Here is a 23,626-nt window from a genome sequence, read left to right on the forward strand (position 1 = left end):
CCGCGGCTTCCCGCCAGCCCCGCCCCCGCGGCGCGGTGACGCAGCACGCTGGGCGGTTGCCGGGGTGACGCGCGAGGCCTGGCGGGCCGGGGGCGCGATGGCGGCGGCGGCGGCGGCGGCGCGGGCGGAGGGTTCCCCGCTGCCCGGCCCGCCGGGGGGCCGCCCGCGGCCCGTCTGCTCGCGGCCCTACTTCCTCGTCCTCATGGTCTTCGCCCACCTCTACGTCCTCAACGTGCTGGGGCTGCTGCTCTTCGTGCACCTCAGCGCCGGCGAGACCGGCGGGCCGCCCGCCGCCCCCCCGGCGCCGCCGCCACCGCCGCCCGCCCGCGCCCTCCCGCGACTCGAGGGCATCAAGGCAAGGCCGCGCCGGGGGGGTGGGGCCGGGGCTGCGGCCGCGCCGCCGCTCACCGCTGCTCTCCCCGCAGGTGGGCCACACGCAGCGGGTGGAGCTGGTGCCCGGCAGGGCCCACGCCGTGCGCACCCTCAGCCTCAAGCCGCTCCTCTTCGGTGAGTACCGGCCTCCCCCCGCCGCCGTCGGGGCAGCGGCACGGGCCGGCCCTCAGGCGCGCCGGTACGGGCGGGCGGCCCGCGGCTGGCTCGGGGGCCACCCGGGAACCGGCGGGCAGGGCCGGGGGCCCCGCTGTCCGCGCTGCCCTCCCGGCTGAGGGGTCCCGGGCCCCGCCGCGGCCTTACACCCACTCGGGGGGAAACGGCTCCTCGCGTGTTTGCTTCGCCTCCCCGCGCCGCTGTTCCGCGGGCCCGCGTTAAAAAGCGTGCGATGTTGCTTAGGGCGTTTTGACACCGTATTCCCAGAGGTTGCTGCTTCTGCTTGGCCCACTTTGCAGAATTTGGAAGATTAACCTTTCCAGGTTTTTCAGATTCTCTTTAAAATGCCCTGAATAGACAGCGGATCACTGAAGAGGACCTCGAAGAAGCTGCTCGGTATTAGGAAGGGACAAGAGACCCCCAAACTTTTGGTAATAAATGATGATGAAGCAATTTAGTGTCGGTGCCTCAGTGCTGAGGAAGCGAGTAACAGGAGAAGTGATAGATCTAATGTCTTCCACCATTTTGCGTCCTGTTCTAGATTTATCTGTATTTCTGGTTGCCCTAATACACAGCCATGCAACATCTGTCTTTCAAGTATTTTAAAACCTTCTTTACTTTTCTGTGTTTTTTGCTGTGACTGGTAAAGTCTCATTGATCAAGCTTGAGCTCTGTGTTCTGGAAATCCACTGAGAATATACAAGTTCATTTTTTGGGACAGATGATTACGAAAGTCCTACTATTGCAAAGTTTGAGAAAACCTGTTGTCTCTCAGAAGATAGCATTGAGAGTCTTTTAGATGCTTTCTCAATAATATAAAAGGAGAGGTTTTTTTCCCATTCCAAATAGATTATGTGCACTGAAAACCTGGTCATAAAATCAGATAGGTTTCTTATTAAACTCCTTTAATGCAGTAAGTATCTGGAGGAAATATACAAAGTCCTTTTGTCATTTCTACATATGTGGTACTCCTGGTTTGCACATTTCTAAGTGGATTTCTGTCTGGCATTAAGTAAACAGACACACCAACCTGGAACTGATACCTGATAGCGATCACAAAACTGATGTCATTACCAGGACCACAGTCTGGGGCAATCACTCTGGTTTTTTACTCAGGAAAAATCACTCGGGAAAGCTCTTGTTTCCACCTTCTGTTCCCTACCGGTACTACTTAAGTGAAGGAGTTGATCCTGGCCTGCAAGGAAGGTGCCGAAGTTGGTAAAAGGCAGGTTGATCCTGGCGGCAGTAATCCCACAGCTTTTAACTTGTCACTCCAGCACCTCCATCAGTTCCGAGGGAAGCTTTGCTCCCTGAGGATGGTATCACAGACAGCGACAGACATTCAACATGTGAGATGCCACACGAGTCTGTTCTCCTTTGTCCTTCGATAAGGAGTCCCTTATTTAGAAACCTCAAGTCGCAAGACAGCTCTTATCTCCCAGATGAACCTGCCAGGAGCCAGCTCTGACTTTAAAAAGACTTCCAGAGGCTTCGCTATCTATGCAAACAGTACCAACCTAAATCAACTGATTTAAAAAAAACTAATTTATTGTGCCTCTGTTGTTTAAATTAGTGGAAGCATGTATATAACTTGGATGTGTAAGACAAACCCAGAAGTCGCTAGCAGAAAGGACTCTTGACTTTCTGGGGCTTTAACAGAGCGTGTTGTGGCATGTGAGAGACAGTTCAAGGAAGTAAGTGGTTGGTCTGTGATCTTTGCTTTCAGCAGAGCAAGTTGTAGTGGGACTACAGCAGGGGATGGCTCGCTAATGGTTGAATGTAAGCTCTCTGCTTTGGAGCATGGCACTGAGCACTGTAGGGGAGCTTGTGGTTTGTTTTTCAAATGAGGGTAAGTCATCTGCGTAGAACCCAAGCGTATTTCGTGGAGCTTTGAAAAAGTCCCTGCCCTATTTTTTTCCCCCTCTGGCTAAGAGATACTGTTTCTAAAGCTTGTAAGTCAGACCATCTGTGCATTTTTTAGTTAGGAAACACTAGTAATCAAATAATCCTATTAATGGAAAACAAGTACCAGACAAAGCCGTTTCAACCTTCAGAGCTTTTATGTGTTCTGATGTGTTTTCCAAATGCAGTCTGTTCAGAAGATACTGCTATTGCAGGGACCACCTGACAGCAGATTCTGTGAATTGGGTGGCCGTTTGCAAGACAAGACATTGTGGAGGAATAAAAATACGAAATCTCACTCTGTTTTTCTTTTGAGCCTCATGGAATAAAAGTAATCACTGCACAAATGTCAGGGCACAACTAAATTACAGTGTGAGTGCCTGAACGTTCATCTCGGCCCACACTAAATCGGTAGAGGAAATCCCATCATGGGTTGTTGGTGTGCATTATGAGCACAAGGAGGCAATGTGTCTCCATCAAACAGGGTGGCTGTCTCCACAACCAAGACTGCAGGTATTGCAAACAACGCAGAATGCATTTCTCCCAAAAGCCATTTCCCCCCTTATTTCCTTATTTCAGTCCCAAGTTTAATCCAGTGTAGAAAACTTTCCACAGATCGTGCTTTGTTAGGCAGTAGAAATCTGACTTGTTTTCTCATTTGGTGATTTGCTGTTTTCTGCTCTGTGTTCTGGAGTGTAGAACTATAGCTGTATTTACTCCTTCAGGGAATTACAATCCCTGCTTACTTGGGTGAGTGAGCTGCAGAGAAGTTGCTGAGAATGCGTTTTGCCATCTTTTCTGTCTTTCTTGCGTGCAGGTGGAAGGCCAGACAGCTGTGTAACACTTCTCCCCTCCTCCCATATCAGAACTGCAAGTAGCTCCTATTGTGCTGTGGCTGGGGCTCACCTCTGAGTCCCAAGCGAAGCTGCTGTCGTGCACCAAAGTAGAGGTTTAGACAGCTGATGTTACGTTCCCACTCTGCTCTTTCTCAGGGCTCTTGATATCTTTGGTAGTTCCCCAGTTACCAGAATCTTCTGATCCAAACTGAATTTCTGATTTTTAAAAATGGTTTTCCCTGTTATGCAGAAACCCTCAGCTATCTTTGCTCTGTACCTCTCCTGCTCGAAAACGGCTGTTTCCTTTTACCTGTGCAGGTGCTCATCAGGTCTCAGTGCAGCAAGCTGAAGGCACAGCCTAAATGACCGCTCAAGAACAGAGTTTAGCATTCAGATTTTAAGGGGCTGGGCATTGCCATGGTGGGCTCCTCTCCCTCTTAATTTACCTCAGACTGTTCAAGGGTGAAATATTTGCTCCATTACACACAAAGCATCACTTAGCAGTCAGGGCGACTTGCGTGTAATCTCTCTGGACAGAAAGCAAGCAGGCACTTGAACAGCATCAGTGTCTCAGGGTCAAATAACGAAGCTGAACTGTCTATCAGCGTTGATGATGATGAGAGCTAGAAGGAGCTGTTACTAAAGGTCTCTTCTAGTTTGTGCTTGGCTGCAGAGTTCAGTTTTGTTGTGATGTTGGATCCTACACAAAGCCATCTATCACTCTGGATCTGCAGAGCCTTGGGAGAAGAATACATGAAATCTGCATCCTTTACTGAACTCTGTCTCAGTAAAACGGAGATCTGCAGTGAGGCCCTAGCTGTGGGCTATGACTGCTTTGAATCACCTAAACATATTGACTGTACATCTCCAAAACACCAACTGCCAGGGAAAGGAGTTTTCTAGCCATAGGAAAGGGAGCAGTTTCTTATTGTTGGAACTGAGATTTTTCAGACCTTCCGGCCAGCCTGTTCAGGGCAGCGGTGATGTTTCCACCTCCGCACTGCCTGGTGCAGGTTCCTGTTCTTCTTCTGCCAGGCATAGGCCTTGTTCACTACCACTTTGTCGCTCTGTACTTCGCCGCTCACAACAAAGACGCCTGCATGGGTGCCTCTCATGATGTTGTGGACACAGGTAGCATCTATGTCCAGCCACTGCTGGAGCCTGGTGGGGATTTCAGTTCTGAGGAGTGGGCCATGCTTCAGGACCTCCACCCTGGAGGGGTCCAGGTCGAAGTCCGAGATGGTGGTGGTCATGTTCTTCCTCAGGATTCGGATTTTCACTGCTACAGGGGTTGGAAAAAGCTGTTAGTTCTGTTCACTTTTCATAGCTCTTACCTACTTAAACACACAGCCAACGCAAGGCTTTATTGCTATAGTTTCTGTAATGTGGCAATGTATCCATCCAAGCTCTTGTAATTGCAGTGAATTTGTAAAAGCTCTCATTTGAGATTAGTTTCCAGTACTGAACACTATTCTTCTTACTCCACTTTCTTTGTGGGAGTGGCAAAGGTGTATCAGCACTGCTGCACGGGCAGAAACCCTGTAGGAAGCATAGACACAAGCAAGTGGGTGCATCAAGGTCCTGGTCTCATGCACATTACTTGGCTTTTGTCTGAGCTGGGATTTCAGGAGGTGGCATGACTGCCAGCTGCCCAGGATTTTTAACCTTTTTTTTTTTTCCCCATGAAGTTTGTGTGAATGAATTCAGGACAGTATCTTGAAAACTTCCTGCCAGCTGATTGAGCAAAGCCAGGGCTGCTACCTGCGTGAGCCAGAACAATGGCATTGAAGTTTGAAATAGCTAACGTGGGGGTTGCTAAAGGTTTTTATGGGCATTGATTGAAATGTCAGCCTCCAAGGGAGAACCAGAGTAGTGCTTGTACGTAGCAGCCACAGACCTAAACCAAACCAGAGTCCACAGAAATAAAGCAAGTCTTCACCTTCAGTGCTGCCTGGAGCTGGGTCCTCCTGCTACCCAACAGGTAAGTTGGGACATGAAAATTCCTGGGGCCTGCTGTAAAAGCTGCGGTTCCTCAAAGTCAGTTTGCTATGGCAAAGCCATTTTCTGTCCGTGCCACTACCTGGCTGCTTTGAAGGAATGGCAGCAATTGAGAGGAAGAGTGGGGATAACTCACCAAAATCATTGGCACAGAGGTTTTCCAGGATCTCCCTGGCAGTGCTGGCTTCCTCAAGTTCACAGTCCTTGCAGCTGGCTCGGGGCACTGCTGCAACAGAAATTTGGTTATAATACCCTTGTCAAGCTTCACTGGAAAGGGCGTAATGAAAATTTGAGATCTGTGAGTGGTCGCTTGCTGTTTCTGAGTTGTGCTTCTTCCTGAGCCTACCCAGTCCCTGGAGAGCTATCTCAGACTACCAGGGTGGGATATGTCAAGCTCTCCTTTCTGTGGCTGGGGCAGACGCTGTTTGTCATGCTTTGTTTAGGCTTGTGTGTGTGTTGCTGCATGTTAAAGCAGCAGTGAAAATGCTTAATGAAGATCTCCTATTTTGGATGAAACAGTAAAGCCATTGGTATGGCCAGACTCCATCCAGTGATGGTGAAATGAGGCATCTGTTCTCCCTTTAACTGCTCTCGAATCTCCCCTAGTGTTCATCAGTATCTGGGTGTTTAATTTAGTTTTTCAGTCGTAAAGATTTTTTTTCTCGTGTAACTCATGCCTGCGGAGGCTCATTTTCCTTTGTGGTATTTCCCAATGTTTAAAGAGAAGGCTTGCAAAACATTTCTTTTTGCATGTTTTTAAACCCTGGACACAGCTGAAAGATCAGGGCTGCAGCTCCTTAGCTCTGCTGGAAGCACATCTGGCAGCCTGGAGCCCGCAGACCATGAGCTCTCACGCTGTGCCTGGGCATTAGGCTTTTACAGCGATTCCTTGCCCCTGCCCCAAACCCTGCGTGGTCTGATGGCTCCCAGGGAGCTCATGAATACAGTAGAGAGGGGAACAAGCTGCAGTCAATGTTACGCTAATTTCCTAGACACAGTGGAGTTTCCTGGTTCACAGTGGAGAGAACAGAACCAGAATTCATAATATTTTTCTTCTAAACATGGCTTAAAACCAGAAAAACTAGGAATAGAAACAAGGCATAGGCACATCCTTTTAAGCTTTCAGTGTTACATATGGAAAACATACGAGAGAAAAAAAAATCCTTACTTCTCCTGCTCGAGGAATTTTCATCTGTGGAGACTGCTGCGATGCAGAGTTCGTGATCTGCAGGAAACTTGTTGCAGTTCAGGATTTCAGGCCAGGGGTAGCCGTAACAAGCCATGACGGGTGCGCAGCTTCTCTTGACGGCCTCGCACAGGCTGCGGCAGGGGTAGATGAGCCTGGGGAGGGGATGGGGATTACAGCACCTCTGGACCCTGGCAGCAGGCTGAGGGTTGAGCCCTGGCACTGCACTGCTGCCGTGCGGGGCTGTGCTGCGCACTGTAGCGCTAGCAGAGATATTTTGGGATCTTTGATGTCTTTTGCACATTCGTGTCCAGAAAACAACGAATTCCTGAGGACAGGAGGGATGAGGCTGTTTGATACAGGCAGCTGCCAAAAGTCCCTCCCACTGCCCCAGGATCTTCGCTAGTTGTGCAAAGGCTGCTCACCTTTACAAGTGCCTAATTAGATACTCAGTTTCCTTAGCAGCTCTGTACTGTGCTGGCTGCATCTCAAACCAGATTTCAAATTCGGATTTCTCTCTGCTGCTGACACTGTCAGGCTGAGAACCCCCCTAAGAGTTCAGGGCAGGAGCTAGGGCTGGGGGCTGCAGGGGAGGTGGGAGGTGAAGCTGGTGGGTGTTGGCAGCTGCTGCGGTGCGCAAGGGGGTCGGCTGGAGGAGATGGCAGCGGTGCCTAGGGTGGGAGAGCATGAAAATCCAGAGGAGGGAACGTAATGTTTCTGCTCCTGTGAGATGAAATGCTCACGTTTCACTTTCAGAGGGATGGTCCCTGCTGGGTAATCCAATTGCCCCTTGCTGAGAGGGGCAGCGCAGCTTCTTGGGGACTGTGCTGATGACACTGCACGCTTGAGAAGCAAATGCAGTTGCACTCTTGGGGAGCGTTACTTGCTACAGCTGAAATAACTTGTAAAAACATCTTACCTGTCCAAGCAGATTGGTGCAAAGAGGGAGCAGAGGAAAATCCTAGCATCTGGGTGGCACTCCCTGGCCAGCAAGGGCAGCCAGCTGGAAGACTGCTGGATCGCTTCTGGCATGGTCTCGTGCTCCAGCAGGTTGGGAATCCTCATCTCAGAGTAGCCGATATCGTAGCACAAGGCCATGTGGTGCGGAATGGGCGTGCAGCTGGAGGATCTCCTCAGGTAGCTCGCCCAGGCTCCTGGAGAGCCCCAGAGCAGCAGGCACGCCAGGAGTCCCAGCAGCCATGGGCCACCCGACCTCGAGGGGTGCCTGCGCTGGGTCGTCACCATGCTCGAGCGAGCCGAGAGCAGGCAAACAGGCGGCGCACCCCAGACTGAGCTGCTCCAGACTGTGGGACGCCTTTTATAGCATACAAGCCACCTCTCTGTCAGTCCATCCTCATTAAGTGTGGCCCTTTCAGAGCCCTCATGGGGAAGACAATGCGCCAATTTTCATTTGCCAGCGGCCCTGATTGTTTGGATTTTAGCAGGGGTTTGGCTTAGATCAGCAGGTGTGGAAATGAGGGCAGTTGGGGAGGGATGAATGACTTGGCCCATGTGTCTTGAGGCTCTTTCAGCCAAGATTGAATCTCTGTTTGACACCAGTGCTCCAACCCATCCCCTTTCTCTTGCTCCAGGATTAGTCATTATTTCATAAACCCCAATGTTTTCCTCTCTTTTGTTTTTTGTAAAAGCAATCAAGTGTTGCTCAAAGTCAATTAGGAGGCATTTGTTTAGCTGGATCTATTGTTGAGCAGGCAGGGAGATAGGATGGTCTCACAGCCAGAAGTTAACTGTTTCAGAGAGCTGAGGGTAGAGAGGAACTAATTTGCAGCTGTGGAGTCAGGTTGTTTGCAGATGGGATTGGCAGCAGTGAACTGGAAACCCCCTCACCTTGCAACCTGCATGACAGAGCATGCTTTCCAGTAAACAAAATTTTTGCTTCATTCCAAATTCCCGTTACTACCACTGAAGAGCACAACTGTCCTTCCTCCAGTACGTAATTAAGATTCCAGAGGCGGTCATTATTGTAGCCCAGTTTGGGGAACTGGAAATACTGGGGGTGTTGCTTGCCAGGGCACACAGTTCATTCGGACCTGGTGCCATGCCATGAGGTTCAAACCAGTCAGTGGAAGCTCTGGCTCCGAAGCATCCTCTGGCACAAGGACCCCACGCTGCCTGTGGCGGAAATTGTTTCCTCGGAGGGTGTTACGGATACAGCCGGCTGCATTGTGTTTCTGGGGCTTCCCAGGAACATTTCATTTTCTGCAGGGCTAGTTCTGGTCTGTACTTAGCAAGAAGCCAACTGGTTATTGACAGTTTGAGCTGATAGGGTTGATTTCAGGTCATGGAAGTAATTAACTTTTTTTTCTGCCCCCCCCCCCCCCCCCCCTTTGGGGATTGCTGCTGTATTTGAGGTATAATGTGTCCTTGGCACATACTTGCAGGAGCCATGCAATTTGGAGAGCAGGACCTTGGGCCTAAACCTGTCCTGCTTCGGTGGCTTTTCTTTCGCTCTTCAAAAGTCTCAGCAGCTGGTAACAAGATCGCTGTAGCAGTGACAGCCATCAGCCAGAAGGATCTTCCCAGCCACGGTACTGTTGAACAGGACCTCGCCAGCACTTTGCAAATGCATGCCCAGTGCGCTGTGCAGCTAGAAATCCCTTAGCCTCATAGTCATCGGTGGATTTCTCTGCATTTAAATTTGCCTGGGATCCTGGTATTGCCTGATTGCTGCTGGTGTTGCGGTGCAAAGGAAAGCTGGCAATACCGGGATGCTACTTGGGTATGGATTTGGCATCTGCCATGTGCAGTGTCTCCCCCTTTAATATTGCATTTGAAGACCGTTTTTAGTGGGGGAATGAGTGGGAATAAGTTTGGAAGCTTTCTGCTTGCTGTTTGAGTTTCGTAGTAGAGTATTGTGCCAGGTTCCCCTGAAAAGTTGGTGTTGTGCAAAGTGCTGTCCTCTCCACGTGAGAGCAAGAAGCCTGAAACCCTAGCCATCATCACTGCCCACCGTAAAGATTTTTGGCCTCCCTTCCTGTAGAGCAGCAGTTCCCAGACTGTGATCCACATGTCACCTTTGAAGTGATAATATGTGGTGATATGCATGTGTTTGTTCACTCCTTTGTCCATTGTGGTATCTGTGAGAGAGTTTAAGGGCTTGACCCCTGGATCCAAACATTTAGGAACTGCTGCTGTAAAAATACCTGCCTCCAGCAGCTCAGGTGTGTGGTATATGCTCTTTGAGAGCTCTTCTGGTAGAAGGGTGGATGTGTTTGAATGTCCCAGACTTAGGCAGTTCCTCAATTTCCCCCTCACCTATTGTGGTTTTTTCCCTTGAGTGGCCTGCCATTGGTATAGGGTCCCACTGTAACAGTTCCTCAGTCTCTGTTGCTGCTGACACTTTTGCTGCAGAAATTCCCAACTTCCTGACAGAGGAGGAGTGCAAGCTCATCGTCCATCTGGCACAACTGAAGGGGCTGCAGAAGAGTCAGATCCTACCAACGGATGACTATGAGGAAGCCATGGAAATGATAGAAATCAGCCAGATGGACATTTTCAATCTGCTGGACCACAATCAGGATGGGCAGCTGCAGCTCAAAGAGGTAGAGTGCAGGGCAGACTGGAGGAGGTTTGCTGGGGGACCTTCTGGCAGATCCCCTCTTCAGATGGTTTCTTCATTACTCTTGTTCTTGGTTAAGGCCAGACCCCATATATACTGATCAGTATTTGCTTAATTTCATGTCTCAAGACAGGCTTTGAGCATGGAAGTTTGTGGGGAAGTGTGCAGCACTTGTCATGCTGTTGCCTTGGCAGATGTGTGTTTTGAATGTGCTGGGTAAAATGTTCCCTGTGCTGTGGGTTTCCTCTTACCCGGAGTCCCAGGGAAGTGTGTTTATAGCGTAGGCACTGCGTTGTGGGGAGCTGGCCGACTGTGCGAAAGTCACAGAAAAAAAAAAAAAAAAAAAAAAAAAAGCCAACCCCCCCCAATTAATGAGCCCAGAGGGGGACAGTGAGCACCTTGTCCACAGCTCTTCAGCACCCTTGTCCTGTGTGGTAGGGTGCATCAGGGCAGGTGCTGGCAGTTCAAGGATGTCCCTCCCCAGGCTCCTGTTTCAGGTGGGGCTTGGGGTGTGAACTGTCCTGTGGACAGCAAGAGCTGTGGAGTGTGGGGAGCTGCACCAGTGATGACCCAGAGCAAGGCTCCTTTCTCTGGAGGTCAGAGCCTGCTGAGACCTCTCCAGGTTTCTGCATCTCTCTGTCCATGTGGAAAGGAAGCATTTTTTTCCAGGCTTTTATTTTGGACAAGTAAAAGCATTCACTTTTATCGTCAATAGCTTTCCTTTCCCTTCAAGAGAAAAAGCTGTGCCCCCTCCACCTCAGGACTGGTTAACCGAGTTCCAGCAGTCATTTGCCATGACCTAAACTGGAAATAACAGCGCTCGTCAGCCACACACTGTGTGTGGCTGCCAGATGATCCTGACTGTAATCTTCTTTCTGCAGAGATGCGCTGACGCCTGGCTGGCTGATGTGCTGCAGAGGAGAGCCTGCCAGGCCTCAAGCAGGGAATCTGTAGGGTTTCAGTAGTACAAGAAACCAGTGCCTGGTATTGATCCATTTATGAATTTCAGGTGTTGACCCACACCCGGCTTGGGAACGGCAGGTGGATGACCCCTGAAAACATCCGGGAGATGTATGCTGCAGTCAAGGCTGATCCTGATGGAAACGGTAAGAGCAGCTCCATGGGAATCCCTTTTCCCTCAGCATGCTGGATGCCTCGCACAACCATGTGGGGCAGAGCAAGAGCTGTGTCCCTGCCCAGGCACGTTTCTCTAGATGTGTTCTTCAAAGGACAATAACACTGCTTTAGAGACCTTCGCAGAAAAGTAAATTCAGGGTAAACCTCTCATTGCAGCAATCCTGCCCCTTCATCACGACTCTAGCAGCAGACTAGTTCCGCTGCCTGGGCTTGGATCTTGCAGAAGCAGGTCAAGAACACAGCTCTGCACCTGTTCACACTCCCCTGCAACAGGACTGTCAGGGTGCACTTCTGCTCCCATGGTCTGAGAGACCGCTCTGGCTCTGACTACATACCTTGTTACCTGGGCTGCAAGTGTTAAGGTGTGCCTTCCACTTCCCCACTGTTTTCAGGAAGGCTTCTGCAGAAAGCTGGGAGCCCTGCATCACTGGCAGGGGAAGGCGGAATAAATGAAGGTGGGAGTGGTCTTGTTGGTCAGCCTTTATTGCTGACCCCCCTCTCTGCTGCTGCAAACTCTGTATTCCATGAAGCCACTCCTGCCCTTCCTGCTCCCGGTCTCCCAAGGGCTCCCACTGGTCTGGATGTGCGTTCTAACCTCTGCTGCTCTAATTAGAGTGGCCTCAATTAGGCAACTCTCTGTTTCCTAATCAAATTAAGTGAACGCACAGGCTCTGTGTGCTCTCTTCCAGTGACCTGGCGTTGAGAGCTGCCCAGGAGGAGCTGCTTTGGAGTTGAAGCAGTACCCTTGTGAATGGCTAAATATCCGGAGGGCATCTCGTGCCCTCCTCCTCCAGGCTGGTGGCATTCTTGGCAGGGGTAGGAGCGTATGACTGAGTCCTCAGTGGCTTTTCCACCATTCTGGACATTAACAAATCAAAGGTCCTGTTAAAGTGCTCTTGGCAGGACCTTGCTTCCAGAGTGCTGCTTCCCTCTGTTGTTAGATTGGTATGTGACACCAGGAGACCAGGTCACAACCTGGATGTGGCACTGCTCATCAAAGACCACATGGAGTAAAGGGAAGTGGGGACAGGGAGGCACTAGAAATAATAACAGTGGATAATTTGGTCATGCCCACTGGCACCTGAGGAGCTGTCCCAGGCTGACCCTCGTGGCTGCTCCTTCCTCCTGCTGGAGGGTGCTGTGTGCCCAGCGAGCAGAGCTGGCCCCGCAGCCACACTGGGTTTGCAGCCTGAGGAGCTCTGCTTGCTGCCCACGATGCGTGCTGGCTGCTGGGCAGCCCAGTGCAGCACGCTGCACGCTCTGGCCTCGGGGACCTGATCCCCAGCGTGAGGCTTCCCTTCGTCAGTGGTGTGGTTTAACCCCAGCCAGCAGCTAAGCACCACGCAGCCGCTCGCTCACTTCCCCCGCTGCCCTGGTGGGATGGGGAGGAGAATCAGGAAAAAGGTAAAACTCGTGGGTTGAGATAATAATTTAATAATTGAAATAAAATAAAATATAATAACAATAACAATGACAAGATGAGGGAGGGAAAGGGTGAATAAATTCAAAAAGGATGGAAAAAGACCCAGCAAGTGATGCACTGTACAGTTGCTCACTTACCTGTTGACTGATGCCCTGCCAGTCCCTGAGCAGCGATCGCCTGCCCAGCCAACCCCCCTGCCAACTGATACACTCAGCATGACATTCTATGGTATGGAATGTCCCTTTGGCTAGTTCAGGTCAGCTGTCCTGGCTGTGTCCCCTCCCAATTGCTTGTGTCCCTCCAGCTTTCTTACTGGAAGGGCCTGAGAAACAGAAGTCCTTGACTTAGTTATAAACGTGACTTAGCAACAACTAAAAGCATCAGTGTGTTATCAACATTATTCTCATACTAAACCCAAAACACAGCACTGTACTGGCTACTGAGAAGAAAATTAACTCTGATTCTGGGTGAAACCAGGACATTCGGAAAGGGGAAGCAACAAATGTGAGGATTTTTCTGAAGCTAGCAAAGGCAGAAGTCCATCCCTTGCCGAGGCCAGCTGAGTGCAAACAAGAAATACCTGTTTTAGTAGAAACCACTTTTTACCCTCTCACTTTTCTGTTACTTCTACTTACGCAACGTCGCAAGACTGTGAAGATTGTGCTCTGTTGTATTCCTTGCTTGTGTTTTGCAATTACACAAATGCAGAAGAATGTACTGCTTGTTTTGGGTTTGGCTTTTTTTAATTAGTTTGCAAAGCCTTGTAGAAAATGTGGTCTGAGGTGTCCCACTCTGTTCTTAAAGACATTATTTAAATATCTAGGTAACAAGCCCGAGGGCATCAGGTGGCACTGGGTTTTTTTGGCTGTGGCGGTGCACATGTTAGAACTGTAGCAGCTATTTCTCTTGATGGATTGGTTTGTGTGTTTTAGGAGCTTTTTAGAGTTCAAAATGGTATTCTGCCTGTCCCAGTTCTGACCCTGCACGGCAGCTAACGGCTCGCTTCTGCAGGCTGTTGTACGGCCCCCGCTCTGCGAAAGGTGAGGGTATTGCCGGGGCCCGCAATGCTGCACGTAGGGGGTTCAGCCCATGGTGGGCACAGTGGTGGACCCTGAAGGGGGTTTGTTTGAGGAAGGTGATCTGTGCATTGCCCTCAGCTGGTGGTTCCTCTGAGTACAGGACACCAAGAGCTATTACCTGTGCCAAGCTCAGCCAGCTTTTCCTCTCTTCCCATAGGCGTGCTGAGTTTGGAGGAGTTCAAACAATTGAATATCCGTGATTTCCACAAGTACATGGGAAGCCAGAAAGTGAAGATGAGTGACTTGGTGCGCAACAGCCAGCACACCTGGCTGTACCAGGGCGAGGGGGCACACCAGGTCATGAGAGCCATACGGCAAAGGTAAGGGCCCGGCAGCCGAGGGGCGGTTGGGTTTGTGTAGGCACGGGGACCGCCTGTGCTGGGAGAGGCGGTGGCAAACTTGCTAATAGTCACACTTCCTAATGCTGTGAAACTCTTTGGAGTGTATAAAGAGCAATGAACACAGACAGAAAATGGGGAGAGGAGGTTTTCATTAGAACAAGAATTTGTATTGTCCTGTGGAAAAGGAAAAAGAAAAATCAGACCTTTCAGCATCTCCATTCACTTTTGGGAACAGCCCTATAAAACCAGGAAGACTTGGCATAATGTGAAAAATTCATTCTAATTAGTAAATGAGCTTACTGGGAGAAACTGTCTGTTTCCAATGCTGTCTGGGTGCCAGTAGTTACTGTCATTTGCCTTAGTTACTCATGCATTTCACTGAAATCTGTCTTAGCTGCTCAGAGCTGACTTTTTAACAAGCACGACTCCACCTCAAGTAAGCCAAGTTAGTTTAATCCTCCAAGCACACATATCAAGGCAGCTCACGGCAGACGGAGGAACCTCCTACCCTTCCCTTCATATCAGATTTGGTACTGGGAAGCGCTGAAAACCCAGCACGCAGGCCAAATGGTTTAGCCGTGGTGAGTTTCAGATAATTGGCTGGAGAGTTTCTTGTTCTTGTGGTGCTGGTCCTTGCCCAGAACATGGGTGGGGAAAATCTGTCCCGAGGCTTGAAAACAGCTGTTGGCCACTCCTTCTCTTCAGTGCATTCCAGCAGGAGAATGGGGTCGCATATTGCCTTGATTAGAGCAGGCTGCGGCTGCCACCTTCTCTGTGCCAGCTAGCCAGCGCACACAGGCATCAGCGTACTGCTTTTACACTCTTCAGTTGGCTGCTGCTATGAGGATGTGAAGACGTAGCGCTGAAGGAGGCTGTTAGTCCTCCCTGGGACCATGCGGTGCCTGGAGGGGCTTTGCCATCCTACCTGGATGCTGTGTTCCCCTTGCACCTGCCCTGAGGGCTTCACCGGTCCAGATTCTCAGAGCTCTGAGTGTTCTTTGGCAGGTCTCAAGACGTACCTGCTTACCTTGGGGATGATCTCAGATGTAGCAGCGGAAAAATCCCAGAGCAGGAGGGCTCCGGTCTCCTTGATCACTTCCAGTGCCCCTCTGCCCTGGGGGGAGGCTGCTGAAAAGGCAACAGGGAAAGGTGAGTTAGGTGACAAGAATATTCCTAGAGCTAGTCTCTCTGTCACTCTCGGCAGGGGCCCTGTGCTTTGCTCACTGCCCCTGAGGTCTGTAGGTGGTGTGCAGGAGTCCAGAGAAGCGATGAGATGGCACGTGAAGGCTCCAGGGACACACACAGAAGGGATCTTGCTGAGCAAGTAAAGTCTTGCTGAGAGCAGTCCTGCTGGAGATGCACCCTTCGGTTTTGGGGTTTTTTTTATTAACCTTGACGAGGACTTTCTGAGCCGATACTGACGGTCCATCAGACCTGTAAGGACCTAGTTATCTCTTGGCATGCTTGCTGCAGCCCATCCGTCTCTCCGGTCTGTTGGGGAAGGGGGTTCTCTGGATTTATTCGCTGCTTGGGAGTAGTGGCTGACTGGGGTGACAATGCTTTCCCCTCACCTGCCCTGCTCTGCTCTTCCCCAGAGTAATGCGCCTGACTCGCTTGCCCCCCGAGATTGTGGAGCACAGTGAGCCCCTCCAGGTTGTGCGGTACGACCAAGGAGGGCACTACCATGCCCACATGGACAGCGGCCCCGTCTTCCCCGAGACTGCCTGCAGCCACACGAAGCTGGTCGCCAATGAAAGCGCTCCCTTTGAGACCTCCTGCCGGTACAGTCTGCCTTGGCACGGTCTGGAAGAGGCGTGGAGAGCTGTGTCGCCTCACCTCGCATGGGACTCAGTGCTGGGGTGGTGGGCTCACAAACCGGCTCTGGAGATGGCTGGTGTGAAGGGGGAGGTGTGTGAATCCTGTGGAACCACACGGGGAGGGCAGAGTGGTTCTGCAGAGCTGCTGGGCCATCCCCGCCAGAGGCTAGAAACACACTCTCACTGTTATGGGTGGACGTTTTCTTTGTTGTCCTTGTCTTGCTCTTGGAGAAAAGCTGATGATGTAAATCATATTTTGTGAGGTCTTGGAGGAACCGCTGTATGTATGGTGGAGGGGCAGGGTACGGACAGCCTCTCTGTGCCTCCTCCTGTGCGTTGTGTCCCCTGACAGCCACTCTGTCTTGCAGGTATGTGACGGTGCTGTTCTACCTGAACAATGTGACAGGGGGAGGCGAAACAGTGTTTCCTATAGCTGATAACAGGACGTACGAAGAGATGGTAAATGAATCTTGCCTACGTGTTACCCCTGGGGACTTTTGAGTCTTTATTCAATATTTATTCAATATATTATTGAAAGTCTTTATTCGCTGTGGCTGCAGAAGGGGTCTGGTGCATGAAGTCAGTGAATGTTAGCCTTCCATAGCTAGACCATGGGAAAGCTGTGCTCCGCTTATGGCCTCTTCCCTCTGAGGCAGAGGGAAGAGGTGCAGGGCTCTCCCCGCTCAGAGGCACGAGGGGTGGTCTGTTGGCCTTGCTGCCACCCCACCATGGGTCCTGCTGGCTTCTGTCTGGGCAGGTTTCCTCAGACTGAGTCTTGGCAGGTATGTTGTGCTGCTGTCAGGCTATGTGTTAAGGAATGAGTGGCTGCTCAGAAACAGGTTATGGACCTCCAGGAGACTGGAACTGGCTGCTCTGGCAGGGTTGTGAAAGCCCCGTCCTGCCCAGCGTCAGCCTCGAGCTGTCCCTGTGGGGTGTTCAGGCAAAGGGCAGGATGATGGCTGGCGGCAGTGGCAGCCCAGTGCATGTGCTTCATTCCAGCCCTGTTTGCGACACCTTCTCTGTGGTTTCTTGCCAGTCTCTGATCCAGAACGACGTTGACCTGCGAGATACTCGGAAAAACTGTGACAAGGGCAATTTGCGAGTGAAACCTCAGCAAGGCACTGCTGTCTTCTGGTACAACTACCTGTCAGACGGAGAAGGTACGGGCTTGTTTCAAGACTCAGCTCTTGGGAGGGGTAGGGACTGTGGGAGGTGATGGCTGTCGTCTTCTTGCAGCAGCTGGGAGCTCAGAAGAAAGCCAAAGGGTGGTAGCTGCCTGCTAGTGGGAACTGTGGAGTCTGTTTGTCACCAGCTGAGCAGGAGCTTCCTGACTCTGAAAGGCCTTTGTTTACAGGCAGTAGGTCAGTGGCTCCTGATGTCTTAGGGGGACGGGACTAGCTAGCAAACAAAGACCTTGGCTGTGCTATCCATCACTAGCTGCCTCCTGTCCCGCTGTGCAAGCTGAAACTCCTGCTGGAACTTGGTCTGCAATTCACAATGTTTCACTGATGTGGTGTTGCCCAAAGCAGTGGGGAGGGGAGGTAGACAAAGGCACGGCCATCAGCTCTGCACCACAGGCAGGCATGGGCTGCCCTGCGCAAGGCTCTGCTGTGCTTGGGGCCAACTCCTGCTTTATAGCTCAGCTGCAGCCTGATGATACGCATCCTTGGGGCTGTTTTTCTCACAGTGCAGTTTTCCCTGACAGCCAGGCTGGGGAATTGACATGAATCTTCCAGGCTGCTGCTGAGTGTGACTCCAGAGTGTTTCGATGGCAGATTTTGAGTGGTGCTGGGAAGAAGGAGCATAGCATCCCTGGTCCCCAGAGAGCAGCCCATGTTTCCAACAGACCAGTATTTGGGCTGTTAGATGATAATATCAAGACCATCGCTCTCCTGTAAGAAGAGCCCCGTTGTGTTTTTATGAGCAAATTGTTCCTAAATGGAAGACGGCTGCTGCTGCAAGTCTGCCACAGAAAAAAAATGTGGGACCTCTGTAAAGAGAGGATCGTTTAGAGTTGCTGAAATGCAGTCTCTTAATGGGGCTGCGAGCGTCTTGACTTCCACAGGCCTTCTAGCAGCAGCACCAATCTCTTCCATGCCAGCCTCCCCTTTTGGGAAGAGTTGGGAAAAACAGCAATGGTGGTGCAGAGCCCGAGAGCCCTATGTGCTGAGCAGGGACGTGGGGGCAGCGAGCATTTTGCACTCGGGGGCCCTGCCCTGCTGAACTCCTGGTAGGTGCTGGGGTGGGGTGGCACTAAGGCGGGAGGTTGCCAGGAGGAGCCAACTCCCGTGAGATTTATCTGAGCTAAAATCCAAGCAGGCACCGTGGGCAGGAGAGCCGGCATTTGCTTGCTGTGCCTGCCTGTGCGGTCCCCGCAGCTCACCGCCTGCTAACGGGGCTTTGCTCCGCAGGCTGGGTGGGGGAGCTGGATGACTTCGCCCTGCACGGGGGCTGCCTGGTCACCCAGGGCACCAAGTGGATCGCCAACAACTGGATCAACGTGGACCCCAACCGCCGGCGGCAGCTGCAGTTCCAGCAGGAGATGGAGCGCTACGCGGGGGCCGGGACCGGAGCCGGAGCCCCGGGCGAGTGGACAGTGGATAAGGCCTACAGCGGGGTGCACCTGGAGCTGTAGGATGGGGGGGGCGGGGGGGGGATGGGGGGGGCGGGACGCCCGCACGGGGCCGTTTCCCGCGCTGGGCGGGGCCGCGGGCCACGTGTGCGGCGGGGCCGCGTCGCGCGCCAATAAAGCGTGTCGAGTCGGGAGCCGCGTCCGCGTGCTCTGGGGGCGGGGCGGCAGGGTGCGGCCAATGGGCAGCGGGCGGGGCGGGAGCGGCGCGCGGGGCTCAGCCAATGGGCGGCGGGCCGGGTGGCGGCGGCGGCGGCAATATGGAGTCGGTGGCGCTGGTGGCGCCGGTGACGGCGCTGGAGTTCGCGGGGGACGTGCTGCTGGCGGGTGAGCGGCGGGACGGGGACGGGGATGGGGATGGGGATGGGCCGGGCCGGGCGGCGGCGGCTGACGCGGTGTCCCGCAGGCACGGGCCCGGAGGTGGTGGCGTTCCGGTTGAGCGGCGGCGGCGGGCCGGCGGCGGCGGCGGGCCGGCGGAGCGTGCTGCGTGAGGCCAGCGTGCTGGGGCTGCGGGCCGAGCGCGGCCCCGGGGCGGCGAGGCGGGTGGCGGCCTTCGGCGGGCGCTGGCTGGCGGTACTGGCGGTGCGGGCCGGCGGACCGGACGGCGGGGCGCAGCTGGCGGCGTGCGGCGGCGGGGCGGCGCGGGAACTGGGGGCGCGGGTGTGGGAGGCGCGCTGGACGGCGGGCGGGCGGCTGGCGCTGGCGCTGGGCGGCGGGGGCCGTGGCGCTCTACGAGTGGCGGGGCGGCGGGCGCTGGCTGCAGCGGGCGAGTTGCGGCGGGGCCGGGGCGCTGCGCTGCGCCGTGCTGGCGGGGACGGGCTGGGCGCGGCTGGCGCTGGCGGCCGGCACGGCGGCGGGGACCGTGGTGGTGTGGCGGGCGGCGGCGGCGGCGGCCCCGCGGCAGCGGCTGCGCGGGCACCGGGGCGCGGTGCTGGCGCTGTGCTACTCGGCGCCGCGGGGGCTGCTGGCCTCCGCCTCCGAGGACCGCAGCGTGCGGCTCTGGGCCGTGGGCGAGCTGGGCGGCGGGGACGGGAACGGGGCGGGCGCCTGCCTGCTGGTGTGCTACGGGCACGGGGCGCGGGTGGCCGCCGTGGCGCTGCGGGGGCCGCACCCGGTGAGCGCGGGGGAGGACGGCGCCTGCCTGGAGTGGGACGGCGGCGGCGGCGTGCGGCGGGCGCGGCGCGGGCACCGGGGGGCCCTGCGCGCCCTGGCCCTGCTGCCCGCCGGCGGCCGCCTAGCCACGGGCGGCGACGACGGCGGCGTGCGGCTGTGGCGGCCCCGGCGTGCGGCGCCGGGCGCGATCCCGCTGGGGGCCCCGGGGCGGCCGCGGGCCGTGCTGCTGGCGGGGCCGCGGCGGGTGCTGGCGCTGGGCGAGGCGGGCGAGCTGGCGGCCTACGAGGCGGCGGCGGGGGCGCTGGGCGCCGGTGCTGCCCCCCCGCCGCCGCCGGGCCCCGCGGGATGCTGGCGGCCGCCCCGCTGCCCGGCGGGGACGAGGCGCTCTGCGCCCTGGCCGGCGGCGACGGTCGCCTCCTCCTGTTCGCCCTGAGCCGCCCCGGGGCGGCCGCTCGGCTGCGGCCGTTCGAGGGAGCCGTGCGGGGGCTGGGCTGGGTCCCTCGGCCCGGGCTGCCCCCCGCCGCCGCCGCCGCCCTTCTGGCCTCCGGGCCCGACGGGGAGCTGCTGTGGCTGGACGTCGCGCACCGGCCCGGGCGGGCGCCCGGCGTGCGGCTGATGGGGCGGTACCTGCTGCCCGCCTGCCGGCAGCGCTGGCACACCTGCGCCGCCTTCCTGCCCCGGGCAGGGCTCCTGCTCTGCGGGGACCGCCGTGGCTCCCTCCTCCTCTTCCCCTGCAGTGGCTGCTCGGGCCGGGCTGCAGAAAGCGCTGGCATCACCTGCAGTGGCACCAACCCAGGCGGCGAGGGCTCCAGCAGCGAGTCGGAGACCTCTCGCTTGGTGCACAAAGGGGCTCTTCCCCTTGAGGCCCCGGTGTCCATGCTCTTCGGGCTCCATGGGAAGACAGGGGTTACCTCGGTGACCTGCCACGGGGACTACATCTACAGCACCGGCCGGGATGGCGTCTACCGCCAACTCCGCCTGCGGGACCAGCAACTGGAGGTTCTGCGGAAGCACAGGCCCTGCAAAGGGCTGCAGTGGATCGAGGAGCTGCGCTTCACCCCGGATGGGGACCTGCTCGTGATGGGCTTTCACGCTGACAACTTCGTGGTGTGGAGCAGCAGGACTGGCGAGAATCTCCACTGCATCCCCTGCGGTGGGGGGCATCGCTCCTGGAGCTACTGCAGCAGCCCCTTGGCCGAGGCCTTCGCCTTCATCAAGTGTGGGGACGTGATGCTGTACCACCGCGAGGCCGAGCCCTGTGACCAGCAGGTGCTCCTGGCCTCCCTGCACGGGCGGGAGATCACCTGCGTGCGGCGCCTGGGGGCAGTGGAGGTGCCCGGCCATGCCACCTTTAACATCTTCGTCACCGGCAGTGAGGACACCATGGCCTGCATCCTGGTGCTCAGCGAGTGCTCCCGGGCGGCCGTGCCCCTTGCCCGGCTCAGTGATCATGTTTCCAGTGTGAGGGCCCTAGCGCTGGCCAGTTCCGTGGGACCTGGGGACAAAGGCTTCGGGGATGAGGGCTTGTCTGTCCTGCTCTTCTCTGCGGGTGGCCGGGCACAGATCGAGTGCTACCGGCTGTTGTGTGCCAGGGACCCAGCCTCCGAGAGCGCCGTGGCCTGCCAGGTCATCCATGTGGGCTCCCACCGCCTGGACGAGCACTGGGAGCGGAAGAAGAACAGGCACAAGCTCATCAAGATGGACCCAGAGACAAGGTGATGCTCAAGGCCTGCCCGAGGCAGGGTTAGCAGTGGCCACAGTCCAGACAGGTATTGGGAACAGCACTGGTTTCCACTGGGATACCTGCTCTGTGCGGCTGTGGGCCCTGCTGAGGCAGAAGGAGCCAGCGTGGCTTTGTGCACCCCTGGTGTCCTGTGCCCAGTGGCTGGGCCTCAAGGGGCCTTTGGGCTTAGGGAAAGGCTCAGTCTTTTTCTCGTTATCTCTGACTGCTCAGAGTTGCATCCCATGCTGGGCTTGGGCTGCTCTGCTGGGCCACCTGCATCCCTGGGGCTGCAGGCGTCCTGAGGCAGCGAGCATCATGTGTTTGCTGCAGGTACATGTCCCTCTCGGTCATTCCTGGGACCAGCACCAAGCAGCTGCCCATGCCCTGGAAGTTCCTGGCTGCTGCCTGCAGCGACGGATCAGTCCGGTGAGGAGCCGTCACTGGGCCTGGCAGGGAGAGCAGAGCTGGGGCTGACGACGGGAGCAGAGCAGGCTCTGCAGGAGAGGCTGCTGCCATGGATATAGCCAGCTGGGAGCAGGATGGCGCATGGTGGGAAGTGGGGGTAGAGGTGCTTGGAGCCCGCTTCTCCCACAGCCAACTGCCTCCTCTGCCCCATCACAGGGTCTTTGGGCTGCTGGAGGCTGCTCGGAAGCTGGTGCTGGTGGCAGAGTCGTTTCACCACCAGCGCTGTGTGCTGAAGGTGGAAGCGTTTCTGTACACGCGGGCAGGAGGGGAGAGGTGAGCCCTGAACGCTGTGCTGCAGCTGCTGAGACTTTGGGAAGTGTTTGTGCTTGCAGGGAAGGCAGCCAGCAGCTCAGCAGGCGGAGGGAAGGGAGAAGTCAGTCTGCAGGGGCTGTTCTGCCACTTCCCCGGGTCTTGATGGGGACCCTTGGGTCTGCCCGCCACAGGGCTATGGCCAGAGGCTCCCCCAACATGTCCCTTCTAGGAGGCACCTCCTGTGCAGTGCAGCCACCGATGGCAGCATCGCCTTCTGGGACATCACCAGCCCCATCGCGGAGGCGGCGGCCACCCTGCAGCAAGCAGAGGGAGAGATGCAGCCCCTGGGTGGGTGCAGCTACCGGCGGCTCTGCTCTGCCTCCCAAGGGAGGCCACGCTGGTGGCTCCTCTGCTCTCTCTGACCAAGGTGACGGTTACTCTCCTGTTTTCCCAGCCCTGGGCACACCACTGCTCACCGTCATGGCCCACAGCTGCGGTGTGAACAGCCTTCACATCCGCGAGATGCCGGAGGGACGTTACCTGGTGGCCAGCGGCAGCGATGATGGCTCCGTTCACGTCTGCCTGCTGGAGGTGGCCCTGGGCGGGGGAGAGGCCGCAGGGGGGACCTGCTTGCACGTCCTGGAGCGGGTGGCCCGGCCCTGTGCCCACGCTGCCCACGTGACAGGGATCCGGGTGCTGCGGCCAGACCTGCTGCTCTCTGCCTCTGTGGACCAGCGCCTGACGCTGTGGCACCGGCACCCAGGCGGGCTGGACGAGCTCAGCACCACCTTCTTCCACGTGCCTGACTTGGCCGAGCTGGACTGCTGGGAGGTGAGGGAGGCTGGGGGGCAGCTGCGGTACTACTGTGTGCTCTGCGGGCAGGGCCTGGAGATGCTGTGTGGCATGGCCCCCCCCCGAGCCCCCTCCACCAGAGGCTCCCCAGTAACGGGACAGGTGAGTAGCACACACCCTGCAGTTGTGCTCTGCCCGTCACCGCAGCCCCTGTGATGTGGTCACACAGTCTGCATGGCGATGTGGCCCCTCTGGAGGGGACAGGCGTGCTCGGCTCCCTCGCAGACAGCACAGCCGCATCTGGGGTGCTCAAGGCCGGTGCTCTCAAGGGAGAAGGCAGATGTGACCCCTCTTGGACAAGCCTGCTGCTCCCCAGGCACTAGAGGAGTGTGGTCATCAGCCCACCCTGCCCAGGAGAAGCTCCTCCTCCCCAAGGTGTGAGGGACCCACATCCGGGCTGTCCAGCCCTGGTCCCAGAGAGCAACCTGCTCAGGAGGGTGCTGAGCACCAGCGCCCAGCTCTGGAAGCTTGAGGGCCGTGGGTGGCCTTTTGCTCCCCACAACACGGCCCCGTGCGATGGCCCGGGCCCTGCGGTGCTGGGGACTGTGCAGAAATGAGTGGAGCTCACCAGGAGCACAGATCCGCTGCAGCAGCAGCCTGCAGGACAAGGGGTGCTGTGCCAGCCTGGGCTTGGCCACCCCCCCCCCAGAGCGCTGCCTCAAGCTGAGCGGGTTGTTCCTGCACAGCAAGAGAAGGAGAAGGACAAACAGCAGCACGTGGCCCCAGCCCTGCCTGGAGCAAGGTGCA

The 23,626-nt window shown here is 55.8% G+C and overlaps 3 protein-coding genes across 3 annotated transcripts; 2 read left to right on the top strand and 1 right to left on the bottom strand.

Moving 5' to 3' along the window:
- Positions 1 to 64: 64 nt before the first annotated feature.
- On the top strand, positions 65 to 18,482 carry P4HTM (prolyl 4-hydroxylase, transmembrane). The gene is made up of 9 exons (XM_040592386.1): positions 65 to 355; positions 426 to 507; positions 9,841 to 10,031; positions 11,058 to 11,154; positions 13,845 to 14,007; positions 15,624 to 15,809; positions 16,214 to 16,304; positions 16,882 to 17,005; positions 18,257 to 18,482. Exons 1-9 carry the CDS (start codon positions 98 to 100, stop codon positions 18,478 to 18,480), a joined length of 1,416 nt encoding a protein of 471 aa, XP_040448320.1. The 5' UTR covers positions 65 to 97; the 3' UTR covers positions 18,481 to 18,482.
- LOC121087413 (secreted frizzled-related protein 5-like) lies at positions 1,665 to 9,694 on the bottom strand. The gene is made up of 4 exons (XM_040592387.1): positions 7,388 to 9,694; positions 6,451 to 6,623; positions 5,419 to 5,505; positions 1,665 to 4,566 (listed from the first exon to the last, which is right to left on the bottom strand). The coding sequence occupies exons 1-4, from the start codon at positions 7,711 to 7,713 to the stop codon at positions 4,232 to 4,234; spliced, it is 921 nt and encodes a 306-aa protein (XP_040448321.1). The 5' UTR covers positions 7,714 to 9,694; the 3' UTR covers positions 1,665 to 4,231.
- A 209-nt stretch (positions 18,483 to 18,691) lies between the features above and the next one.
- Positions 18,692 to 23,360, top strand: WDR6 (WD repeat domain 6). Its single transcript, XM_040590492.1, is given in 8 exon segments — positions 18,692 to 18,801; positions 18,881 to 19,185; positions 19,187 to 19,757; positions 19,850 to 21,302; positions 21,641 to 21,736; positions 21,932 to 22,048; positions 22,257 to 22,375; positions 22,482 to 23,360. Coding segments are annotated over 8 exon segments (3,318 nt in total). The 5' UTR covers positions 18,692 to 18,698; the 3' UTR covers positions 23,036 to 23,360.
- The last annotated feature ends 266 nt before the right edge of the window (positions 23,361 to 23,626 follow it).

The sequence above is a fragment of the Falco naumanni genome, chromosome 4, assembly GCF_017639655.2.
Source record: "Falco naumanni isolate bFalNau1 chromosome 4, bFalNau1.pat, whole genome shotgun sequence".
In the NCBI taxonomy this organism is placed as follows: Eukaryota; Metazoa; Chordata; class Aves; order Falconiformes; family Falconidae; genus Falco; species Falco naumanni.